At 48.1% G+C, this 26,899-nt stretch overlaps 1 protein-coding gene across 6 annotated transcripts in view; it reads right to left on the minus strand.

The window, feature by feature from the left end:
• Positions 1 to 26,899, minus strand: part of LOC100342535 (solute carrier family 23 member 1) — a 67,344-nt gene that overhangs the window by 11,388 nt on the left and 29,057 nt on the right. For 5 of the 6 annotated variants that reach the window (XM_008258149.5, XM_089329535.1, XM_089329534.1 and 2 more), the window contains 3 exons: positions 18,776 to 18,935; positions 917 to 1,098; positions 120 to 234 (listed from right to left, as the gene is read on the minus strand). In XM_008258149.5, coding sequence (XP_008256371.3) covers positions 120 to 234; positions 917 to 1,098; positions 18,776 to 18,935 — 457 coding nt within the window. The remainder of the gene's footprint in view (positions 1 to 119; positions 235 to 916; positions 1,099 to 18,775; positions 18,936 to 26,899) is intronic. The other variant, XM_089329538.1, reaches the window with a different exon arrangement.

Consider the following 26,899-nt stretch of genomic DNA (forward strand, 5'->3'; position numbering starts at 1 on the left):
CCCTCTCCACCTGCTCCTTAAAACCCAGGTTCAAAGCCGGCTACAGAGCAGGGGCGTTTGACATGGGGGCCATCTAGGCAAGGCCAACTAGGAAGGGAAGGAGAGGGCGTGCTTCTTACAGGGAAGACCTGAAACAGGTAGAACTTGGAGGTGCGGCCCTTCTCCCCGTAGACCGGCACGGGCACGGCGACGTTCTTCAGGTACTGAGAGAACAGCACGATGAGGAAGCTGGTCCTGAAACAGGAATTCGCAAGCACACCCCAGCCGGGGCTGGGTGGTCCTGGAGGCTGAGCCCCTGTGGGTCCCTGGGAGCAAGGCAGACTGCTGCCACATCCCACCAGGATGCTGCTGTCTCGGCCGGAGTCTGAGAGAGAGGAGCTGCTGGCTGCTAGCCAGGGCCAGCGGTCAGAAGCCAGGAGCCCAGAGTCAGAGACTGGTGTGTGCCAGGCCCCTGGGCAGGACCGACGGTCTCCTGCCACCTCCCGGGCCACCTGGACCAGCATCACTGCAGGTGTTGGCCCTGAGGCTCTTCTGAGCCCAGTGAGAATGTTCTAGAAGCCTCCTGTGCCATGAGGCCTCCCTGAACCTCACAGCCGGCTCTTCCAGGCCCTCGTCTGCATGCCCCGTTGCAGCTGCCCGCTGGGACCCAGGTCTCTTCTCTCTCTGACTTTCCTGGGTCCCAGAGGTCTTTGCTCAATGAAAACCCAGTTTGGCAGGGTGTGGCGAATCCCTGCACAAATGCGGGATACATGGATGCCCGCTGGTGATTAACTGGCGGGCCATGAGCACTAAGCAAGTAAGGCGTGACATCCTCCATCACCGCATCTGGAATCACAAGCTTGCCCACGTGCAGGCCTCCTGCTGTCCTGCCCCAGGGGGTGGTCCTCCAGCCCCCTCCTCCCCCAGGAGTACTCACAAGGCAGAGATGCCCCAGTGGATCCCGGCGTCGGCGCCCGCAGAATCAAAGAGAGGCAGGGCCACCAGGGCGATGGTCGGCGCGATGGTCAGGGGGCCGATGAAGCGCAGGAGAAAGCCGATGAGGCCCGAGAAGCCCACTAGCATCTGGACACAGGAGGCGACCATGATGGCACCCTGCAGCTGAAGGGGAGGGTGCCGCTAAGGCTCCTTGCAGGCCAGCGGGAGCCCCAGGCCAGGCCCAGGCTGCACCCACAGCCACGTCTGGGCACCCTAGGCGGTGCGCTCAGAGGGTAAACTGAGGCAGGGCTGGGTCCCTAAGGATCCCAGGGAAGCAGAGCTCTCATCTTGCTGCCCTCCGGGCTGCCGTCCCCTCGACATGCGGCTTTTCAGGAAACAGGTTCCGAAGTTACCTATGGGTGATGATGATGATGGTGTTGCTATGACAACGACTCCCATCATGAGACGGGATCGAAATGGGACTTAGGAGTCAAGCCCCTCCTCACTCCATTTGTATCCATCTCTGACCACAGCCATCTGCACCCAGCTTCACACCAATCAGATGCAAGGAGTGTCCAGACCCGAACTGCAAAAGATCCCCTGGTCCCCACTGAGGGACTGCCCCCAACCCACACGCATGCGCAGAATAGCCCATGACGCCCAATATATGATCTCTCCAGGGAGGCGGAGGCGAACATCACAGCCATGTTGGGCGTGTCGTGTGCAAAAGTAGCAACCACGCCTGTGCAAGCAGAAGTGCCGTGTGCTGAGGGGGACGAGCCCGAGATGGAGGGGGCGTGGCCACGCCTCCCCAACCCGAGGAAAACCCAGTTCGGCTCCTAGGAGGGAGCCAGTTGGTGCAGCCCTGTTGCCCTGAGCTATCTCCCTCGTGCTGGAGCAAGACCACCCAACAAAGTTGTCTGGGTTCAACACTGCACTCTTGTCAATCTCCCTTTGCCAGCGAGCCAAAGAGCCCAGGTGGGTAGCCGTAACTCGGCAGGCCAGGAGCACTTGGGCCATCCTCTGCTGCTTTCGCGGGTGCATTAGCAGGGAGCTGCATCGGAAGGGGAGCAGCCCACCCTGAACTTGAACTGGTGCCCATATGGGATTCTGGCTTTGCAAGCAGTGGCTTGACCTGCTGCTCCACAATGCTGGCCCCTCTTCTTACCCTACCAGTGTGAACACCACACTTAAAGTCCACAGTTAAATACATTTTCTGGAGGTGGGTACTGCAGTGCTGCAGATTAAGCTAATCACGTGGGTGCCCACCTGCCATGTCGGTGTGCCTCCACTTCCCAGCCAGCTTCCCGCTACTGCAACAGATGATGGCCCAAGTACGGGGGTCCCTGTCACCCACATGGGAGACCTGAATGAAGTTTCTGGCTCCTGGTTTTGCCTGGCCCAGCCCTTGCTGTTGCAGGCATTTGGAGAGTGAACCAGTGGATGGAAGTGCTCTGTCTCTCTCTAATAAATTAATTTTATATAAAATTTCTAGCCTCTCTGTAAATAGCACAATGGCCTTAGAAAATTTTAACTTCTACCAGCAGCTATTTCCCACGCTAGTGTGATAAGTGTTTTTTGTTGTTTTTCCACTACTACTGGTCTTTATAATAGATTTTGTTCTATTTCCCTATAGTCAATGCATATAAGTGTACCTAATGCCATGGACTGAATGTGCCCCCTAAAACCCCCAAGTTCAAGGCCCAGCTCTCCATGCACTGGTTTGGGAGGCGGAATTCTGGGGAAGTGATTGGGTTGGGATGAGCTCATGAGGCAGGAAGCTCGGTTCCCTTCCTCCTGATCCCTGGCTCCCAGTCCCCACGCATGTGGCAAGGAAAGGCCGTGTGAGAGCGCAGCAGGCCACCAGTGCACGCCAGGACCAGCCTCCCACGGGATTCAGCCATGCCAGCACCCTCATCGCAGACTCCCGACCCCAAGAATTCTCAGAAAACTAATTTCGGTTCTTCTCTGCCGAGAACCACAGGTATCTCATGGACAGGACTAGGGCCGCTGTTACCTTCTGAGCATCTGTTACCTTCTGACCGTCAGTCATTCTCATGCAAATTTATTTATTTATTTATTTTGACAGGCAGAGTGGACAGTGAGTGAGTGAGTGAGAGAGAAAGAGAGAGACAGAGAGACAGGTCTTCCTTCCGTTGGTTCACCCCCAAAATGGCCGCTATAGCTGGTGTACCGCACTGATCCGAAGCCAGGAGCCAGGTGCTTCTCCTGGTCTCCCATGGGGTGCAGGGTCCAAGGACCTGGGCCATCCTCCACTGTACTCCCGGGCCACAGCAGAGAGCTGGCCTGGAAGAGGAGGAACCAGGACAGAATCCGGCTCCCTGACCAGGACTAGAACCTGGGGTGCTGGCGCCACAAGGTGGAGGATTAGCCTAGTGAGCCGCGGCACCAGCCCAGATTTGTGTTACAACACTTCCCAGAGTCCCCTAAGCAGACTGAAGCTTCCTCACCAGCTCCCCCTGCTGGAGGGCACGATCTTGGCCTCTGTTCCCCGAAGGAGAAGCCCTTTGGGGACCCAGCTGATCCTTCCAGCCCAGGTCCCTCCTTTCTCTCCCACACCCGGGTGTGATCCCGCACCCCACCACCATAAACCTTGATTCTGGTTGTAATTTCCGCCTTTGCTCCCAGAAAGTGGAGCTGTCACTTGGTTTTTAGCTCAAGGGTGTGTTCAGGAATCAGCTCCCCCAGCATTTTTCTGTGTTGGTCATGTGGGTGGGCTCTACCCCGACCCGTGAAGGTCAAGTTTAAATTGGTCTAACGTGTTGAAATGCGAACTGGCTGTCTCTTTCTCTGCTGCCACCATTTCCTTAAAGCGATCACTGTGCACTTTGCCCCTCTGCATTCTGTTGGTATCCCATGAGCAGGACCACTCCCGATGGCCCTGTGTTCACGTCACCTTCATCCGCGCTTGCACGTCTCGAGGGCTTGGGGATCAAGAGAACCCAGTGAGTCCTGCAGAATCTTCCTTTCATGTCAACGCTGTAGGCTGACTCCGGGAATTAAAGCAATCGACTTGGCCAGTGCCGCGGCTCAACAGGCTAATCCTCCACCTTGCAGCGCCGGCACACCGGGTTCTAGTCCCGGTCGGGGCACCGGATTCTGTCCCGTTTGCCCCTCTTCCAGGCCAGCTCTCTGCTGTGGCCCGGGAGTGCAGTGGAGGATGGCCCTGCACCCCATGGGAGACCAGGAGAAGCACCTGGTTCCTGGCTTCGGATCAGCACGGTGCGCCGGCCGCAGAGCGCCAGCCATGGCGGCCATTGGAGGGTGAACCAACGGCAAAAGGAAGACCTTTCTCTCTGTCTCTCTCTCTCACTGTCCACTCTGCCTGTCAAAAAAATAAAAATAAAGTGACCGACTGATCAGTTGGTAAGATGAGGCTGGAAAGTGCAAGGACTTTCTCTTGCTTAGAGCGCTGGTGAAAAACGCCAGGTCAGCAGAGGAGCCGGGGCACCACAGAGAAACCTGGATTGCGGCTCAGGGTGTCGGAGACTGAGTGGGAGGAACACTGGGACTGATTGTCTGGGGACCCGTGTTGTAGAACAGCGGATGACGGCCTTTTTCTGCAAAAGGCTAGAAAGCCAATATTTAGATTGACGCCCCTCCCCCTCTTTAAACAACCTTTTAAAAGCATCCAAACCATCCCTGGGACAAGTGTTCAGCACAGTGTTCAAGACACCACGTCCCACCTTGGAATACCCGGGTTCAAGTCCTGCCAGTTCCAGACCCTGGGAACAGCAGTGATGGCTAAAGTGCTGTGTCCCTGTCGCCCACAGGGGAGACCTGGGTGAGTTCCCACAGGGGAGACCTGGGTGAGTTCCCAGCTCCTGGCTGCAGCTGGGTCAGCCCTGGTTGTTGCTTTTATTTGAGGAGTTAATCAGAGGATGCGAGTGCGTGCTCACTCTCCGCGTCCCCCCCCCCCAAATAAGTTAATGAATTTTTAAAAATTTTCAAAGCATTCTTAGATCATGAGCAGTAAAAAAAAAAAAAAAAAAAAAAAGGCATTTGGTTCCCGTGCCAGGGAATGCTGGCTCCTGCTTCAACGGACTCCACACAGCACAAACAGCAGAACACAGGAGGGGTGGGCCTTGAACCTGGAGGTTACGATGCTCACGTCCCACACCACAGTGCCTGGGTCTGACTCCCACCTCCTGCTCCCAGCTCCAGCTTCCTGCTAAGGTGCACCCTGGAAGGCAACAGTAACAGCTCAAGAAATTGGATTGCTGCCACCCATGTGAGAGACCTGGGTTGAGCTCCCGACCCCCAGCACTGACTCAGCCCTGCCTTGGCTTGCAGGGGTCGGAGGGGAGGAGGTATTTGGGGAATGAGTCAGCAGATAACAACTCTGCATCTCTCTCTGCCTCTCTTTCTGTTTGTGCTTCTGTTTATTTATTTAGTTTTTAAAGACAACAAGCCTTATCCATGAGCTCAAACGAAAACAAGGCTCTCCGTTCCTTGGTGTGTTCAATGGAGGAGCACAGGCACACCCCCAGTCTCACTCACGGTACTGCTGGGGCCCCAGAGACATTCTTGTCCATGACTTCTGCCTGGTGTCCTCAAAACACAAGAAAACTGCTTGCCAATGCCTTGGGGGTGTGTGAGTTGTGCCACTGCAGACCCCGCCTTGCAACCCAGGAAGGACGTAAGCAGAAGTGTTCAGGAAGGCGGGGAGACAAGGTCACGTGCCAGACCCTCCTTAGGCAGTAGACGGCAGCAGATTCTTGCACAAGGAGCTGTGGTTCCCATCAGGGCTGTGTGGAGGGAAATCCTGGCCCTGGCATCTAAAACAGCAGATGCTTAGTCTTAATTTGGAGTTTCCCAAAGCCAAGGATGGGTTCCCAGGGGAACATAAACACAAAGCCAGGAGAGCACATGCCTGCTAAGATTCATGCTACTGATGCCAGAAGATCAGGGAACAGGCGTGGCTGAGAAGGACACGCCTCCCGGTGTGCGAAATATGATGCAATCAGCGGCCTTCTGCGATTGGCCAATCAGCCTGGTGAAGCTCCAGGTCCTCCACCTTGACAAAGGGAGGCCTTAGCCCTATCTTGGTGTGGAACTGCAAAGGTTGAAAGCCCTGTCTACCATGGGTCTATCATAGTAGACAAGCACAGGAACTCCATGGGATGGTTGAGCCCGCCCATATCCACGTGCCCTCTTGCACTGCACAAAGGGTCTTGCAAAGCTCATGGAAGGCAAGAGTGCCTGGTGTGGGGGTTACGAAGCCACATGATGGGGAGACCCAAGATGGGTGAACAGGGAACAGACGCGTTGATTCAGACTATGAGAAGATACTGGAAGAAAAGGGGCGGGGGGACTGCAGTCCAAGGGAACAGCTGAGAGACCTGCGCGTGGAAAGTCGATGGACAGAAGGGAGATGCTGTGGAACAGTGGCGACGGTACAATCACTTGGCAGTGAGCGGGACTCATGGGGAACCTGCGGCAGCCGTGTCACTGCTGTTGCTGCCGGAGGGAGAACCTTGCAGTCCCAGCTGACTTCGAGTCTGGCATGGAGCACTAGCTGGGGGGCAGGATGTCCACCTAATCCCCGGAAGGGAGAGCACATCGCACTCAGCCTCTCACCACACAAAGGCCCCGGTGACTACTGGGGAGAAAGAACCATCTCAATAAGGTGAGTAGCAGCTACCGCGTGGCCTGTGGGAGACCGGGGGGTTTCATTGGAGGGATAAATCCCTTGTCCCCATTGACATTCCACTAAGCATAGAGGCATTCCAGAGACAAAAGCACTCAGAGCAGAAAACCAACAAGTATTTCCATAATGCTTTTAAAAATAAACATAAAATTACAAGAAACATGAACAAGGGAGGCATTGTGACTCCCCTCAAAAAAACACAACAACACTTCAATATCAGAATGTGAAGACAGACAGACTGATAAAACGCCTGAAGAGGAATTTAAAAGAAAGATAACATTACTCGAACACAGAGAGAAGCAAATACATGAATTAAAGAAATCCATACATGGGGGTGGCGCTGTGGCGTAGCAGGTGAAGCCACCACCTGTAGTCCTGGCATCCCAAATGCGCGCCGGTTTGAGACCTGACTGTGCCACTTCTGATCCAGCTCTCTGCTATGTCCTGGGAAAGCAGTAGAAGATGGCCCAAGACCTTGGGCCTCTGTACCCATATGGGAGACCCGGAAGAAGCTCCTGGCTCCTGGCTTCGGATTGGTGCAGCTCCAGCCATTGCAGCCATTTGGGGAGTAAGCCAGTGGATGGAAGACGTTTCCTTCTCTCTGCTTTTCCTCCTCTCTCTATGTAAATCTGACTGTCAAATAAATAAATAAATCTTAAAAAAAAAAAGAAATCCATATATAACGTGGATGATAAATTCTTCCAGGAGATAGGGATGTTGAAAAGAAATCAAACTGAAATATTAGAAATGAAGAAATCAATATGTCAAATTAAAAACACAGTGGAAAGCCGTAGCAAGAGACTTGGTGAGACGAAAGAAAGAATATCTGAGCTAGAAGAAGACTCTCTGGAAATAGAGAAGAAGCAGGAGAAGGAGAAGAAGGAGAAGGAGGAGGAGGAGAAGGAGGAGGAGGAAGAAGGAGGAGGAGGAGAAGGAGGAGAAGAAGAAAAGGAAGAAGAAGAAGAAGAGGAAGAGGAAGAAGAGGAAGAGGAAGAAGAAGAGGAAGAAGAAGTAGAAGTAGAAGAGGAAGAAGAGAGGAAGAAAAAGAAGAAGAAGAGGAGGAGGAGGAAGAGGAGGAAGAGGAAGAATAAGAAGAAGAGGAAGGGGAAGAAGAGGAAGAGGAAGAAGAAGAGGGAGAAGAAGAGGAAGAAGAAGAAGAAGAAAAAGAAGAAGAAGAAGAAATTAGAAAAACTAATAGTGTTTGGGATTTATGGGATACTATCAAACAAACATAGATGTCTTAGGATTTCCTGAAGATGTGGAAAGAGAGAGTGGATTAGAAGCCCTATTCAGTGAAATAATAACACAGAATTTCCCTAATTTGCAGAAAGAAAGGGACATCCAAGAACAGGAAACACACAGAACTCTGTTTGTTTTTGTTTTTGTTTTTTTTTTTTTGACAGGCAGAGTGGACAGAGAGAGAGAGACAGAGAGAAAGGTCTTCCTTTGCTGTTGGTTCACCCTCCAATGGCCGCCGCAGCTGGCGCGCTGTGGCCGGCGCACCACGCTTATCCGATGGCAGGAGCCAGGTACTTCTCCTGGTCTCCCATGGGGTGCAGAGCCCAAGGACTTGGGCCATCTCCACTGTACTCCCAGGCCACAGCAGAGAGCTGGCCTGAAAGAGGGGCAACCGGGACAGAATCTGGCACCCCAACCGGGACTAGAACCCAGTGTGCCAGTGCCGCAAGGCAGAGGATTAGCCTAGTGAGCCGCGGCGCCGGCCAACACACAGAACTCTTAATAGACATGATCAGAAAATATCTTCATCATGACATATTATTAGACTCTCATATTATTAGACTCTCAAAAGTAAAACATAAAGAAAACATTCCAAAATGAGCAAGAGAGAAATACTGAATTACTTCAAAGTGTCTCAATTATATTGACGGCTGATTTCTCATCAGAAATCCTACAGCCCAGGAGAGAATGGAGAAACATAGTCCAAGTCCCAAAAGCAAGATAACTGTCAACTCATAATACTGTACCCAGCAAAGCTCGTCTATGAATGAAGGTGAAATAAACGCCTTCCAAAACAAACATGAGTTGAATGACTTTGTCACTATTTTTCTAGTCTTAGAAATGGCACTTAAGGATGTACTACATACAGAAACACAGAAAGATATCATGATTATGAAAGAATGTGAAGATAGAAAATCTAATAAAAGTGAAAAGAAAATCCCAAACAGATAGCACAGAAATAAAAATCATCAAGAATTACTATAAGCAGCTATATTCCAACAAATTAGAAAATTTAGAAGAAATGGATAGATTTCTAGACACATGCATTATATCAAAATTGATTCATGAAGACGTAAAAAAACTAAAGTAGACCAATAACCAAGATAGAGACTGACTTTGTAATAAAGATGCTCCAGGACCAAATGGCCTCACTGCTGAATTCTACCAAACTTCTACAAAAGAACTAGTTCCAATTCTTCCTAAATTATTCACAACAAGTAAAAGGGAGGGAATACCCCCAAACTCCTTCTATGAGGCCAGCATCTCCTTACTTACAAAACCAGAAAAAGTCAACACAGAAAGAGAACTAGGAACCAATATCCATTATGAACATCCTCAACCAAATGCTAGCTCATCAAGTCCAACAAGGCATCAGAAATGTCATTCACCCAGACCAACTGGGATTTACCTCTGGCATGCAGATATGATTCAATATATGCAAATCATTAAATATATCACATTAACAAATGAAAGAATGATAACCATATGATTGTCTCAAGATATGTAGAGAAAGCATCTGATAAAACACAGCATCCTTTCATTTAAAAAAACCTTAAGAAAATTGGGTATAGAAGGAATATTCCTCAACACAATCAAGGCAATATATGACAAACCTCCAACCAGCATCATCTTGAATAAGGGAAAACTGGAAGAATTTCCTCTAAGATCTGGAACCAGACAAAGATACCCACTCTCATCATTACTACACCATTACTATTTGATATAATTCTGGAAGTTTTAGACAGAGCCATTAGATAAAGAAATCAAGGGGATACAAATGGGGGGGGAGTCAAATTACCCCTATTTGTAGATGATGTGATTCTGTGTAGAAGGGAACCAAGAGACTCCACCAAGAGATTATTGGAACTCACTAAGAGAGTTTGGCAAAGTTGTACGATATAAAATCAACACACAAAAATTAATAGCCTTTGTATAAACAAATAATACTGTGGCTGAGAGAGAACTTGTAAGATCAGTCTAATTCACTATTGCTACAAAAAAAAATTGTTCCACTTCCGATCAGATCTCTGCTATAGCCTGGGAAATCAGTGGAATATGGCCCAAGTTTTTGGGCCCCTGAACCTGCATGGGAGACCCAGAAGAAACTCTTGGCTCCTGGCTTCAGATCAGCTCAGCTCTGGCCATTGTACCCATTTGGAAAGTGAACCAATAGATGGAAGACCTCTCTCTGTCTGTCTGTCTCTCCCTCTCTCTGTGACTCTGCTTCTCAAGTAAATAAATCTTTAAAAAAATTGGAAAAATGTTCCATGTACATGGATTGGAAAAATTAATATCATTAAAATATCCATACTATCCAAAGCAATTGACATATTCAATGCAATCCCAATCAAAATACCAAAAGTGTTCTCAGATCTGGAAAAAATGACCCTAAGATTCATAAGGAATCACAAAAGACTCCAAATAGATAAAGCAATCCTAGTAAATAAAAATAAGGCTGGAGATATCACAAGATCAGATTTCAAGACATATTACATGCAAGTTATAATTAAAACAGCTTGATAGTGCCACAAAAATAGACATGTTGACCAATGAAACATAGACTCCAGAAATTAATCCACACATCTACAATTTGCTGATCTTTGACAAACAAGAGACAAACTCTTCAACAAACAGTGCTGGGAAAACCGGATCTCTGCATGCAGAACTATGAAACAAGACCCTACCTTATACCCTCTGCAGAAATCAACTCACAGTGGATTAGGGATCTAAATGCAACACCTGAAGCCATCGAATTACTAGAGGAAAACATTGGGGAAACTCTGAAAGACATTGGCATAGGCAAAGGCATCTTGGATAAGAACCAAGAGGCACAGGCATTAAAGGCAAAAACAGACAAATAGGAGTACATCAAGCTAAGAAGCTTCTGCACAGCAAAGGAAATACTCAGCAAAGTAAAGAGGTAGCCTACAGAATGGGAGGAAATATTCACAAATTATGCATTTGATAAAGGATGAATATCCAGGATACATAAAGACCTCAAGAATATCAACAACAAAACAAGCAATCCAGTTAACAAATGGGCTAAGGATATGAACAGACATTTTTCAAAGGATGAAATACCAATGACCAAAAGACACATGGAAAGATGCCATCAGGAAAATACAAATAAACCACAATGAAGTTCCACTTCACCCCAGTTGGAATGGCCATCATCCAAAATCAACAAATTACAAATGCTGGTGAACTTGTGGGGGGAAAAATGTACCCTAACAGATTGTTGGTGGGCAGTAAACTAGTACAACCACTATGGAAATAGATTCCTCAGAAATCTGAAAAAGGATCTACCATATGACCCAGCCATTCCACTCCTGGGAATTGACCCAGAGGAAATTAAATCAATGTATGAAAGAGTTATCTGGGGGCTAAAGTCACTGCCCATAACTGCAGCATCCTATATGGGCACTGGTTCAAGTCTTGGCTGTTCCACTTCGGATCCAGCTCCCTGCTAATGTGCCTGAGTAAGCAGCAGAGGATGGCCCAAGTTGTTGGGCCCCTGCACCCATGGGAGAACTAGGAGAATCTCCTGCTTCTTGGCTTCACACTGGCCCAGCTACTGCTCCTGTGGCTATTTGAGAAGTGAACCAGCGGCTGGAAGATCTCACTCTGTCTCTCCCCCTGTACCTCTACCTTCCAAATAAATAAATAAATCTTTTTTATTTTTTTTCAAGATTTTATTTATTTATTTGAGAGGTAGAGTTACAAAGAGAAAGGTCTTCCATCCACTGGTTCATGCCCCAAGTGGCCACAATGGCCAGAGCTGGGTCAATCCAAAGCCAGGAGCCAGGAGATTCTTTTGCATCTCCCATGTAGGTACAAGGGTCCAAGTACTTACACCATCTTCCGCTGCTTTCCCAGACCATTAGCAGAGAACTGTATTGGAAGAGGAACAGCTGGGAAATGAACCAATGCCCTTATGGGATGCCAGTGCTGCAGGCAGAAGCTTAGCCTAGTTTGCCACAGCACTGGCCACAAATGAATCATTTTTACAAAGAATTATCTGTACCACTAGGTTTTATAGCAGCTCAACTCATGAGACCTAAGATACAGAATCAACCCAGATATCCATCAACTGACAAATGGATAAAGTAATTGTGGTATATACACAATGGAATACTACTCAGCCATGAAAAAAATGAAAACCTATCTTTTGCAACAAAAAGGGTGCAATTGTAGAACATTATGCTTAGAGAAATAAGCCAGTCCCAAAAAGTGAAATATCATGTTTTCCCTGATTTGTGGAAATTAACATGCAGAGTATCAAAAATGTAATATAGCCGGCGCCATGGCTCACTAGGCTAATCCTCCGCCTTGCGGTGCTGGCACACCGGGTTCTAGTCCTGGTCGGGGCACCGGATTCTGTCCCGGTTGCCCCTCTTCCAGGCCAGCTCTCTGCTGTGGCCCAGGAAGGCAGTGGAGAATGGCCCAAGTGCTTGGACCCTGCACCCCATGGGAGACCAGGAGAAGCACCTGGCTCCTGCCTTCGGATCAGCGTGGTGTGCCAGCCGCAGCGCGCCAGCCTTGGCAGCCATTGGAGGGTGAACCAACGGCAAAAGGAAGACCTTTCTCTCTGTCTCTCTCTCTCACTATCCACTCTGCCTGTCAAAAAAATATAATATATATATATGAGTGAAATTGACTTTTTGAAAAAAAGATTTATTTTATTTGGAAGGCAGCATTAGAAAGAGAAAGAGAGAGAGAGGGAAAGACAGAGAGATCTTACATCTGCCAGTTCACTCCCCAAATGGCCACAATGGCTGGGGTTGGGCCAGTTGGAAGCCAGGATCCAAGAGCAACTTCAGGGTTTCCCATATTGGTGCAAGGGCCCGAGCACTTGGGCAATCCTCTTCTTCTATCCTAGGCACATTAGCAGGGAGTTGGATCAGAAGAGCAGCAGGGGCCAGCGCTGTGGTATAGTGGGTAAAGCCGCCGCCTGCAGTGCTGACATCCCATATGGGTGCTGGTTTGAGTCCCAGCTGCTCTACTTCTGATCCAGCTCTCTGCTATGGCCTGGGAAAGCAGTAGAAATGGCCCAAGTCCTTGGGCTCCTGCACCCACGTGGGAGACCTGGAAGAAGCTCCTGGCTCCTGGTTTAGGATCAGCACAGTTCTGGCCATTGGGGAGTGAACCAGCGGATGGAAGGTCTCTCTCTCTCTCTCTCTCTCTCTCTCTCTCTGCCTCTCCTTCTCTCTGTATAACTCTTTCAAATAAATAAATAAATCTTTAATAAAAAAAAATAAGAGAAGCAACTGGGATTTGAACTGGTGCCCACATGGGATGCTGGCACTGCAGGTGGCAGCTTTACTCACTACACCACAGTGCTGGCCCCAAAACTGATATTTTGAGATTTGATTATTTTATAGCCATTGTCTAGACTCTGGGGGAACAGTGGCTTTCCTACTTACTACTTGTTGAATTCTTTATTTAGTGGAGAGTTAAACTTGTAATTATAAAGAAAATTGAAAGTATGTCATTGTAAAAAATAAAAGAAACATAACAAAAGGTGGGGGAGGGAAGGTGGCAGTAAGGGAGGATAGAGTGGGAGGTATCATTATGTTCTTAAAACTGTGTATATAAAATACATGAAACTTGTTCCCTTTATGTAAATAAAAGGGGAAAAATTAAGAAAATATAAAACCAAATATCATGAGAATAAATTTTTCTTTCTTTCATTAAGAAAAACCCATGAGATACTCACACTCCATGTCAGAGCTCTTGGGTTCAAGTCCCAGCTCCTCTGCTTCTGATCCAGCTTCCTGCCAATGCATGCCTTGGGAGGCAGATGACGGCTCAGATACTCGGGTCTCTGCCTCCCACAGGGGAAACCTGGGTTGAATTCCAGGATCCTGTCTCTTTTTTCTTTTTCAATAAATAAAAATCAACAAATTTTAAAAATTCAAGTGCATGGAAAATAAAAAGATGCTAATTTTGATGAAAAGGGATTTGGAATCTATGTATAATTTATCTATCCACCTCAAAACCAGAGCCACACAGAAGGAGGGAGAGACAGAGAGAGAGAGACAGAGAGACAGAGAAAGACAGAGAGACAGACAGAGAGATCCTACCTCTGTTGATTCACTCCCCAGAACCTCCAATGGCCGGGATTGGGCCAAAACCAGGAGCCAAGAGCATCCTCCAGGCCTCTCATGTGGGTAGTAGGGGCCAAAGCTCCTGGGTCATCTTCTATTGTTTCTCCCAGTCTGTTAGCAGGGAGCTGGATTGGAAGTGTAACAGCCAGGACATGAACTGGCACCCATTTGGGATGCCCATGTCACAACACCACCGCCCCCCTTATGAGTTTTTTGGAAGGTCCCTCATATGGCAGGGTGCAGATACCTACAGAAAGCCTGTGGAAAACAGCAGATGGTCTGAGTTCCAAGTTAAGCCCAAGACTGGTCTATTGCACCCTTACCAGCAGTGCCCTGAGCTACGTAGTGTTGGTGATGGAGCCTCTCCTGACTTAGGGCTGACGTGGCGAAGGCTGGTACTCAGCCCTGTTACAGAGCTTTGGGTACAGACGGGGCCAAGGCAGCTGCTTCACCATTCTCCCTTTGGAAGACCATCACTAAGTGTTCTGCTATCTTGGGATTAAACCACTGCTGAATGGCATCAGACACTAAAACCAGAAGCCCCAACCATGTCTTTAGTGATGTCAGAAAGACATTCAAAGAAGGAATAGCCTGTTTTCTGATGAAAGGGAAATGGTTACAATCAGGAAAAGCAAAGGTAGCTAGCCAGGAGGGCTTCAGAGGACCCACGAGGGCACGATAGGCCCACTGCCCTTGTGAGGGTGGCACAACCTCTCAGGACAATCTAACTCTAGCCGCAGAGACTTGGGCCTCCCTACCTGAGTTTTTTAATTAAAAAATGCTAGTTGGTGTCTTGCCGAAGGTGCTACTCAGCTACCTGCGAAAGCCTGCACCTGGGGTGTGACATTCTGATGGAGACTAAGGCCCACCCCCATCAGGCCAGTGACTGAGTTCCGTATCTTGTGACCCCATGCACACATAAAGAACCACCCTTCTCCCTGTGTGATTACATAGATCCTTGAGCTGCAGCCCAAGGAAGATTCGATCTGGCCAATGACTCCAGAATGTTCAATTTTAATGCCCCCTCCCCCTCTTCTGTGAGACAGGACCTTAAAATCAAATCTCAGACACTGGTCATTCGTGGTAATGGCCCCTTGGTCTTCAAAGAAGAGGCATATATGGCACTGAATGTAGCCACTGGCATCGTGAGATGCCACCTTGGGCTACAGGCCATGCACACCTGGGCACCCAAACAGCAGGTTCCCCACCTGCACCTGAAGCCACTGTGTGGCCCAGGACGGTCCACGTCGCCAACAGCAGCAGGCTCAGCTGCGTCTGGTGGGAAGAGAGATTTGGAGGTCAGGCTGGGTATCATCATGGATCATGTGGAATTTCAACATTTTTTTTTTTTTTTTTTTGGACAGGCAGAGTGGACAGTGAGAGAGAGACAGAGAGAAAGGTCCTCCTTTGCCGTTGGTTCACCCTCCAACTGGCTGCCACGGCCAGCGTGCTGCAGCCGGCGTACCGCGCTGATCCGATGGCAGGAGCCAGGTGCTTCTCCTGGTCTCCCATGGGGTGCAGGGCCCAAGTACTTGGGCCATCCTCCACTGCACTCCCTGGCCACAGCAGAGAGCTGGCCTGGAAGAGGGGCAACCGGGACAGAATCCGGTGCCCTGACCGGGACTAGAACCCGGTGTGCCGGCGCCGCAAGGCGGAGGATTAGCCTAGTGAGCCGCGGCACCGGCCCTCAACATTTTTTAAAAACTGGAAATAACAGAATTTCTGGTTTCAGTCAATGTTCCTGCAGCTTGGCAGAACACAGAAACTCCCTAGCATGATCGTTCAAGCTGGAAACAGATAGGCTGCACCTGGATTAGTGTTAATTTGCCCATTGTCAAGATTGTAATTGATATTAGTTTCACATAGGCCTTAGGTCAGCTTGACCCTGGTAACCACGCACTCCCCCTCCCCTCCCTGTGGATTTTGCCTTTGAAAACCCTGTTGCTTTGAGCCTCGGGGTTGAGAATTCTTTGGGGCATCAGCCTGCTCTCCACCACCGGCAATAAAGGACTGTCAAATCTTATCAATATGTGCTGCTCCTCTGTTTGCACTGGCTCAGGCAGAGCAACTGCCCACCAATGCTACTATCAACTCACTACCCACCGCTCAGCAATCACATTTCATAAGTGCAGACCTAGAAATAGAATATCAAGTGGTCTTCTGGGATTTAATAACATTTTCCAACGTGCGCTTGAAGGAACAAAATGTCGGTGACAGAGACAAAAGGGCTGGCTTTCCAGGACGGAATACTGAACAACGAAGGCATCCAGAGTGGAGTGGTCTCTGGGCGCAGGTTGAGAAGCGAAAAGCTAAGGATGGGGCCAGTGCTGTGGCGTAGCGGGTGTAGTTACTGTCTGCAGTGCTGCCATCCCATATGGGTGTCAGTTCTAGTCCCGGCTGCTCCACTTCCAATCCAGCTCTGCTGTGGCCTGGGAAAGCAGCAGAAGATGGCCCAAGTCCTTGGGTCCCTAAACCCATGTAGGAGACCTGGAGGAAGTTCCTGGCTCCTGGCTTTGGATCAGCTCAGCTCCAGCCATTGCAGCCACCTGGGAGTGAACCAGCTGATGGAAGGCCTCTCTCTCTCTCTCTCTCTCTCTCTCTCTCTCTCTGCCTCTGTATAACTCTGCCTTCCAATAAATAAATCTTAAAAAAAAAAAGCTGGATTCCACCAAATTACTATACCAAATGATGCTACCTTTTCCCTTTACATTTAAAGGAAGTTGGACATAAAATTACTCCGTAGTAATATTTCAAAATATCCTTTTAGTCTGAGATCAGGAATGATGGCACCTGAACTGACTCTACTAAACTGCAACATCTCTCATTTGTGTCTTCATTATTATTTATTTATCTGAGAGACAGACAGAGCTCCCATTCTTTGGTTCACTCCCCAGTGACGGCTAGGGCTGGGTCAACACCAAATCTAAGATTCCCATGTGAAGAGCAGGGACCCAACGGGTTGAGCCCGTGCCAGTGCCTCCCAAGGCATGTGTTAGCAGGAAGCTGGAGCCAGGAGCCACAGGCAGATACGGAACCCAGGCACTCTGATATGGGACACAGACATCCCAATGCAGGGTCTTAACTATTAGGCCAAGTGCCCACCCCAAAGTCTTTTTTTTTTTTTTTTTTTTTGACAGGCAGAGAGGAGAGAGAGAGAGAGACAGAGAGAAAGGTCTTCCTTTTGCCTTTGGTTCACCCTCCAATGGCCGCCGCGGCCAGCGCACCGCGCTGATCCGATGGCAGGAGCCAGGTGCTTCTCCTGGTCTCCCATGGGGTGCAGGGCCCAAGCACCTGGGCCATCCTCCACTGCCTTCCTGGGCCACAGCAGAGAGCTGGCCTGGAAGAGGGGCAACCGGGACAGAATCCGGCTCCCCGACCGGGACTAGAACCCGGTGTGCTGGCGCCGCTAGGTGGAGGATTAGCCTAGTGAGCCGGCCTCCACCCTAAAGTCTTAATAAAACTGGACTCAGTACACTTGGCTGCACTGGATGGACAATGGGAGTGGGCATTGTGAAGTGGCCAACTCTTAATGTGATGCTGGCCTTTAGGACATGGTTGAAGTTGTGTTAGATTAAAATAGGTCATGGTCCCATTATGAATTCATCAATCATTGACATCACACTCGCTGAAATGACAACCATGGGAATAGTGATATCTGCAAAGTTCTCCAGTCCTGGCTGCTCCACTTCTGATCCAACTCCCTGCTAATGCACCTGGGAAGGCAGTGGGAGATGGCCCAAGGGCTTGGGCCCCTGCACCCACATGGGAGACCATGAAGAAGCTCCTGGCTCCTGGCTTTGGCCTGGCCCAGCCCCAACCATTGCAGCCATTGGAGAGTGAACCAGTGGATGGATGCTCTCTCTGTCTGTCCTCTCTTTATAACTCTGATGGGGTCTAGAGGAAGGCCCAGGATGGCCCCTCCACGTGCTGTCTTGCTGGTCTGTCTCTCCCTGTCGTGGGGCATCGTCGTCCAGTAGGCCCTCACCAGAGCTGAGCCAACACCAGCACTATGGGCTTGAACATCCAGAACTGTGAGATAAAACCCTCTTCTCCTTATAAGTAGCCAGCCTTATGCATTTCACTGCAGAAATGGGAAATGGACTAACACAACCCACTAACAGAATGGTGCTGGGCCCTGGTCCTACAGGCTGCTTTTCCTATTCATCTGCGCCTACTTTCCTCATGTGGCAACGTAGCAAACCTGCAGCCGAGTACCTGGAAGACTCTCACTGCTCCGTTAGAGTGCTATGACCTGAGCACTTAGAGTTTGCCCAGATGGAGTTGATACCCCCTTCTTCATCATCATCATCACCACCACCATTGCTATGATATGTGTCTGTGTCTCTGTCTCTGTATCTCTCTCCTCTTTTCAGCCTCCAGAGCTTGGCACAGCGTCTGGCAATGATATTTGATGAGAACAGAAAGCGCCTCCCTGTGCCTTCTGCCTCCTGGCACTTGCTGGAGAGACGCTGGCACTCTTCTTACGTGGACGATATAAGAGCATTTCCAAGAAGGTCCACTCCTACTCTCCACCCTTCCCGCCCCCACAGCCCAACCCCTCTCTTGTGCATCACCCATTTTATTTTCTTCATTGAATGTATGAATCTGTGAGATTTTCCTTTGTGATCTCCCTGTTTGGAATACTTCTCTCTCTTCCTCCCACACCGTGCCAGCTCCTGCACACACCAGAAAGTCAGCTCCGTGTGGGCAGGATCCCTGCCTGTCTGCAGCCGTGTCTTAAACCCAGATCTAGCCTGGTACTAAGCTGGATGATGAATGCTGTGTCAGTCAGTGACCTCAGGGACCCCTGCGCTCCTCCCACGCACCCCTCGGGCCCCGTTACCTCCCGAATCCTCTTCTGCCATTCCTCAGTGAATTCAGGAGAGCTGGTGTTCACCTGGCTGGCGTTGAGTGTCCACTCGGGGCACTTCCAGGCAGGCAGGGACAGCATGGCCAGGGAGGGCGCCAGAAAAGCAAACGTGCCTCCTTGGAGAATGGGCAGCCTGGAGGAGGGGGAAGATTGAGGTTACCCCCAGCGTCCTCCACTCTACCTCCATCACTGGCCCCAAATGGGTCTTTGGAGCGCAAGCCCTAGCTTGGTTTAGAGGCGACACATGACCCCTGCTTCTCCCAGTTGCAGCAAGCTCCTGCCAAGCCCCAAGGCAGACCATGAGTCCCGTCAAACTCTGGGCAGGTAGGAGACGTTGGCAGGAGAAGGACAACCCAGCCCACCCTCGGTCCTCGAGATGCAAAGCCAAGAGGAGGGAGTTGGGTGCTGGGAGATGGTGTGGAAACAGCCTGAGCTCCTCGGACACACTTAGTGGGTGCTGTACTCTCCCCCAGCCCCAGATGTCACCAGGGTGTGCCACCCACCCTGCCCCTCTCTCCTCGGGTGGGCCTCTCCCGCTGGCCTCGGTGAGAACTTGCAGCAGGATGTGCCTGACCTGGAGGTGAACACAGCCTGATGATCGGCCTCTGAAGACCCGCTCTCCCTAGAGGATGAGGGCTGTCACTGCTACCTGATCTGCCCATGTGGCCTTAGGACTGGAGGGTGGAACAGAGGGACTTCCAGCTACAGGAATGCATTTGTTCACACCACAGCCTTCCCAGTTCAGGTGCTGTGGCACAGTGGGTAAAGCTGCCGCCTGCAGTGCTGCCATCCCATATGGGTGCCAGTTCAAGTCCCGGATGATCCACTTCCAATCCAGCTCTCTGCTGTGGCCTGGGGAAGCAGTGGAGGATGGCCCAAGTCCTTGGGCCCCTGCACCCCATGGGAGACCCAGAGGAAGCTCCTGGCTCCTGGCTTCGGATCAGCACAGCTCTGGCTGTTGTGGCCATTTGGGGAGTGAACCAGGGGATGGAAGACCTTTCTCTCTCTCTGTCTCCCTCCCTCAGTCTGTAACTCTATCTCTCATGTAAATAAATAAATCTTAAGCAACAACAAAAAAGAGTCTAAGCATCTTGACAGAAAAGGGAAACACACTCTATGGCGTGGAAGTTCCCTATGGAGCTTCAGAAGTGAGCACAGAAATCTTTGTTTAGGGCACAATTAGAGAGCACCTAATAAGGATTTATATTTTATTTTGTTGTAATTCCATATGCACAACCCAGTCATTCCACAAACATTGGCTGAGACCATGCTATGTGGGCAGCACTGGGCACTAGGTATTGGAACCACAGTGGAGAGCGAGACAAGATTCCTATTGGTACAGTAGTCCTCCATTAACCGCGGCTTCACTTTTCAGAATCTCACTTACCTGCCATCAACCATGGCCCCAAAATATTAATATTCCTCCTGGCTCTTTCGAGAGACCCCATCACATAAGTTTTATTACAGTACGTTCTTATAACAGCTCTATCTTATTTCAATTATTGCTTTTAATTTCTTGCTGTACCTAATCTATAAGTGAAATTTTAGCTAGGGGTGTACGTGCAGTTAGGAGAAAACACACCATAGTTGGGGTTCTGTACTAACTGAGGATTCAGGTTTCCACTGTGAGTTGGGGGGGTGTCTTGGAAGGCACCCCTAACAGAAAAGGGGAGCTAGTGCACCTAGATACCATTTCTTCAAATGGACACGCCCCTTTTACTAATAGCTTAGCCACGTATGACACCCGGCATTCAGCGACCCTTTGAAATGTGCGATGGTGGTGCTTACGAACAACACTGATGGCGCCCCTTCTGTCTCGGCCGTCTCTGTTCCCGGGCTCCTCCAGGGTGCAGATTCTTAGCTTTTCTTTTCTATCCCTCTAGCTCTGAACATGGTGCCAACTGAAACCTGCCAACACTGGGTTTTGTCATTCTGGACTTCAAGTTTTACAGGCACATAATGAAATCTTAACCAGTGTTAATTTGCATTTCGCTGAGCCATGATAGATATGCATTCTTTCATGTCATTTGATGTCTGTTTTTCCTTGTCTGTAACCTATCTGCTCATTTTACAGAATTTGGTTACTATAAAATATTTTTCTCAGGGCTGGCATCACGATGTACCAGGTTAAGCCACCATCTGCAGTGCCAGCATCCCATATGTCCCAGCTGCTCCACTTCCAATCTAGACCCCTGCTAATCTGACTGGAAAAGCAGCGGAAGATGGCCTAAGTGGGTCGGCACCTGTGCTCATGTGGGAAACCCGGATGAAGTTCCTGGCTCCTGGCTTCAGCCTAGCCGAGCCCCAGCTGTTGCAGCCATTTGGGGAGAGAACCAGTGGATTAAAGATCTCTGTCTCCAACTCTGTTTTTCAAATAAATACAATCTCTCTCATTCTCTGTGTGTGTGTGTGTGTCTCTGTGTGTGTAAATAATATATGTATATTTCTAGCAATTCTTTACCTAGGATGGTAAGATTTATTTTCATTTAAAAAGTTTTTTCATTGTATGCAGCAGCCCAGAAATTACTTAAAGGAATATTTCAAAACTTTGAAGTAGCTGAGCCCTCTCTAACTCTGCTCATATTATTTTCTTTTATGATTAGTTCATGGAGGGGCGCTGTGGCGTAGCGGGTAAAGCCGCCGTCTGCAGTGCCGGCATCCCACATGGGTGCTGGTTCTAGTCCCGGCTGCTCCACTTCCGATCCAGCTCTCTGCTGTGGCCTGGGAAAGCAGTGGGAGATGCCTAAGTCCTTGGGCCCCTGCACCCACGTGCGAGACCTGGAGGAGGTTCCTGGCTTCATATTGGTGCAGCTCCAGCCACTGCAGCCAACTGGGGGTGGACCAGCGGATGGAAGACCTCTCTGCCTCTGCCTAACTCTGTCTTTCAAATAAATAAATAAATCTTAAAAAAAAAAAAAACAAGATTATTTCATGGCGTTGGGATGATGTGATGTATGGGCTTTCTGCCTTTATGTAATGGCTAAATGCCTTCTATGTTCAAGAGCAAGACGGATCTTGTTCCATTTATTTGCTTCAATGCATTGTCATGCCGTATCTTCATGTTCACATGCTATAACAATAAATTCTTCCTTTATTATTCTATACTCTGACCTTCCTATTTCATTTTCATTCTTTCTACCCCTTCCCCCATCCCATTTTGTTAGACATCCCCATAACTTTGTATTAGTACCTTTTTGTTTCTTGACTAGTTGTGTTTTCTAAGTCTTGGCACAGCTTTAACCACAGTCTCTCTACAGACAGATAGATCTAAATTTTCTGCATGTAGGCTGGTTCTCGTGTGCACTCCATTTTGTTCCTAGGTCTATGGACCACTTACCTTCTAGGGTGACTCTGATTATTGCTGAGTGTTTTTTTAATTGCTCAATTAATTTAATCTGCACCATGATGGCACCCCCCCCCCCCCCCGCATTTGACTATGATTCACACTTGTTCTCTGTGATCCTTCTGACTTCAGTGTTTCTTGGAAACCAAGATTGTTGAGTAGAAAGACCCATGGACATCCAAGACAGCTGGATAGGAAAAAGATGAGCTGATTCTGACGACACAGAAATAACAGAAGGAAAGGGAGGGGCCCGCAGGCCCAGGGGGCAGCTGGAGAGACGTTTCCAGTGGGGGTGCTGAAGGGGAGACGCGGTGGAGCAGCAGGGATGGTCCAGTCACGCAGCCAGTGGCAGGAGGTGGTGCCGTCCTCTCGGAGCAAGGAGAGCGGAACCTGTGCCAGCCTGTGTCACTGGTGGGTGTGGCCTGAGGAAGAACCTCTCAGCTCCCACGGAGACTTTGCGTCCAGCCTGGAGTGCCACTGGGGGACAGGCTGCCAGCAAACTCTGCGAAGGGAAAGCACACGCTTTCCTCCCTCTTAACAAGGGCACCTGGCAACCAGCAGGGAGAAAGCACCATCGTAATGAGATGAGTGGAGCCTGGTGTGGCCTGCCCAAGGCTGGGGGTTCTTCTTGGAGGATAAATTCATGATCCCACTGACTTAGAGTCTGGCCTGGAGGTTTGGTAGGGGGTGGGATGCTCACTAAAGGCTGTGAAGTGAGGGCATGATACCACCCTCCCTCATGCTGTCCAAGCCCCTGGACTTGACTTGCCAAGGTGGAGCACCGACCAACTTCTATCAGGTGTGCAGTTGGCCATGGTAGTGCCGTGGCTCTCTCTGTGGATGGGGGAGGCTCATGGGGCTCAGAGTGGAGCCCCTGCTCCCTGTGACTGCATGATAGGGCGTGGGGTGTGGCTGCACCCACATGGGAGACCAGGAGGAGGCTCCTGGCTCCTGGGTTCGGATTGGTGCAGCTCCAGCCGTTGCGGCCATCTGGGGAGATAACCAACAGAAGGAAGACCTTTCTCTCTGTCTCTCCCTCTCACTGTCTGTAACTCTACCTCTCAAATAAATAAATAAATAAAATCTTTTAAAAAACTTATAGAAAACAGTAAAACCAGTTTTAAGCAGAAAGTTTATAGCAATTGGTGCCTACATCAGGAAATTGGAAATGCATCAAACCGTTGATCTAAAAATGCATCTCAAGGACCTAGAAAATCAAGAACAAACCAAATTCAAAATTAGTAGGAGGGAAAAATTTTTTAAAAATTAAAGAAGAAATAAAACTGAAACAAAAATATACAAAAGGTCAGTGAAATCAATAGTTTGTTTTCTGAAAAAAAAATAAACAAAATTGATATACCACTGGCCCAGCTATCCAAAAAGGGGGGCGAAGACCCAAATAAATAAAATAAGAGATGAAAAAAGAAATGCTACGACAGATACCACAGAAATTAAAAAAAGAATCACCAGGAATTACTACAAGCAGCTATATTCCAGCACATTGGAAAGTCTAGAAGAAACAGATAGATTTCTCAATACAATCTGCCAAAGTTGAGTCATGAATACATAGAACACCTAAATAGACCAATAACCAGGAGGTATCAAAGACCCTCCCAACAAGAAAATCCCATGATAAGGTAGTTTCACTACTGAATTTTTTAAAAAGATTTTTATTTATTTATTTGACAGGTAGAGTTACAGACAGTGAGAGAGACAGACAGAAAGAAAGGTCTTCCTTCTGTTTGTTCACTCCCCCAATGGCAGTATTGGCCAGAGCTACACCGATCCGAAGCCAGGAGCTTCCTTCTGGTCTCCCATGTGGGTTCAGGGGTCCAAGCACTTGGGGCATCCTCCACTGCCCTCCTGGGCCACAGCAGAGAGCTGGACTGGAAGAGGAGCAACTGGGACTAGAACCAGAACCCATATGGGATGCCAGCATCGCAGGTGGAGGATTAATCTAGTGTGCCACGGCACCAGCCCCTACTACTGAATTCTATCAAACTTCCTCAGAAACAATTCCAATTCTTCTCAAACTATTCACAACAAGTGAAAGGGAGGCAATCCTCCTAGGAGGCCAGCATCACCTTAATTCCAAAACCAGAAAAAGAACAACAAAGAAAAAGAACTATAGACCAATATCCCTGATAAACATAGATGAAAAATCCTCAACCAAATGCTAGCTCATCAAATCCAATAATGCATTGGAAAGATCATTCACCCAGACCAAGAGACTTTATCCCTGATATGCAGGGATATTCAAGATATGGAAATCAATAAATGTGATACATCACTTTAATAAACTGAAGACTAAAAACTATATGATTATCTCAGTAGATACAGAGAAAATATTTGATAAAATACATCCTTTCATGATAAAAACCGTAAGCAAATTGGCTATAGAAGGGACTTACCTCAATACAATCAAGGCAGTAAATGACAAACTGGCAGTCAGTATCATATTGAATGAGGAAAACCTGGAAGAATTTCCTCTAAGATCTGGAACCAGACTAGGAAGACCACTCTCACCATTACTATTCAACATAGTTCTGGAAGTTTTAGCTAGAGCTATTAGACAAGACAAAGAAATCAAAGGGATACAAATGGGGAAAAAGGAAGTCAAATGATCCTTGTTCACAGATGATGTGATCTTACACATGGGGGAACCCAAAGACTCCACTAAGAGGTTGTTGGAACTCAAGAGAGTTTGGCAAAGTTGCAGGATATAGAATCAGCACATAAAAATCAATAGCCTTTGTATATACAGACAATGCCATGGCTGAGAAAGAACTTGTCAGATAAGTCTAATTCACAATAGCTACAAAAAATTTAAATATCTTGGGATAAATGTAACCAAGGGTATGAAAGATCCTGCCAATGAAAATTACAAATCATGATGGAAGGAAAAAAAAGAAGACACACAAAAAATGGAAAAATTTTCCATTTTCATGGATTGGAAGAATCAATATCATCAAAATGTCAATACTACTCAAAGCAATTTACAGATTCAATGCAATCCAAATCAGAATACTAAAGATGTCCTTCTTAGATCTGGAAAAAAATGACCCCAAAATTCACACGAAATCACAAGAGACCCCTAAATCCTAAGCAATCCTAAAAAATGAAAAGCTGGAAGCACCACAACACAAGATTTTAAGACATATTACAGGGCAGTAATAGTAAAAACAGTTTGGTACTGCCACAAGAATAGACATGTTGACGAATGGAAGAGACTAGAGACTTTATAAAATAATCCACACATCTACAACCAAATAAGCTAAAATCACTCCTTGGAGAAAGGATAGTGTCTTCAACAAATTATGTTATGAACACTGAATCTCTGAATGCAGACGTATGAAACAGACCCCTATCTCATACACTATATGAAAATCAACTCACTGTGGACCAGGAGTCTAAATCTAAGACCAAAAACCGCCAGTTTACTAGGGGGAAACACTGCATGGGCAGAGGCAAAGACTTCTTGGCTCAGACCACAGAGGCACAAACAACAAAGGCAAAAATATACAAATGGGTTTAAATCAAGCTAAGAAGCTTCAACACAGCAAAGCAAACACTCAACAAAGTACATAAGTAACTGACAGAACGGGAGAAAATATTTGCAAATTATACTTCTGATAAAGAATGAATATCCAGGATACATAAGAAGCTCAACAAACTCAACAACAGCAAAACAAGCATTCCAGTTAAGAAATAGGTGGAGGATATGAAGAGACATTTCAAAGGATGAGATACAAATGGCCAACAAACACATGAAAAGGGGCTCAGGATCACCAGCCATCAGGGAAATGCAAATAAAACCACAAGGAAGTTTCATGTCACCCCATCAGGATGGCTATCATCCAAAAATCAAATAACGACAAATGTTGGCAAAGAAGTGGGGTAAACTGTTCCTTAATACACTGCTGGTAGGAATGTAAAAAGACACAGCCATTATGGAAGACAGTATAGAGATTCCTCAGAAATCTGAAAACAGAACTACCACATGCAATTCCACTCCTGGGGATTTGCCCACAGAGAATGAAACCAGCACCTGAAAGTTCTCTCTACCTCTATGCTTAAGACAGCTCAAATCACAACAGCTAAGAAATGGCATCAACTCAGATGTCCATCAACTGATGACTGGATAAAGAAATCATGGAATACACTCACAATGAAATACTACTAAGCAGTAAGAAAAGATTGAAATCATGTCTTTTTTTTTTTTTTTTTTTTTGACAGGCAGAGTGGACAGTGAGAGAGAGAGAGACAGACAGAAAGGTCTTCCTTTGCCATTGGTTCACCCTCCAATGGCCACCGCGGCTGGTATGCTGCAGCCGGCGCATCGCGCTGATCCAAAGGCAGGAGCCAGGTACTTATCCTGGTCTCCCATGGGGTGCAGGGCTCAAGTACTTGGGCCATCCTCCACTGCACTCCCTGGCCACAGCAGAGAGCTGGACTGGAAGAGGGGCAACCGGGACAGAATCCGGTGCCCCGACCGGCACTAGAACCTGGTGTGCCGGCGCCGCAAGGGAAATCATGTCTTTCACAACAACATGGGTGCAATTGGAGACTATTATGCTAGTGAAATAAGCCAGTCTCATAATGGAAAATATAATGTTTTCCCTGATTTGTGGTGATATATACAGAGTACCAAAAAAGTAATGTGTATGAGCAAAACTGACATTTTGAGATTTGATTATTACTTATAGCCCTGGTCTATACTCTTGAGGACCAGTAGTTTTTCTGCTTACTACCTA

The sequence above is a fragment of the Oryctolagus cuniculus genome, chromosome 3 (genome assembly GCF_051225735.1).
Source record: "Oryctolagus cuniculus isolate XC-2025 breed Fujian yellow rabbit chromosome 3, ASM5122573v1, whole genome shotgun sequence".
NCBI lineage: Eukaryota > Metazoa > Chordata > Mammalia > Lagomorpha > Leporidae > Oryctolagus > Oryctolagus cuniculus.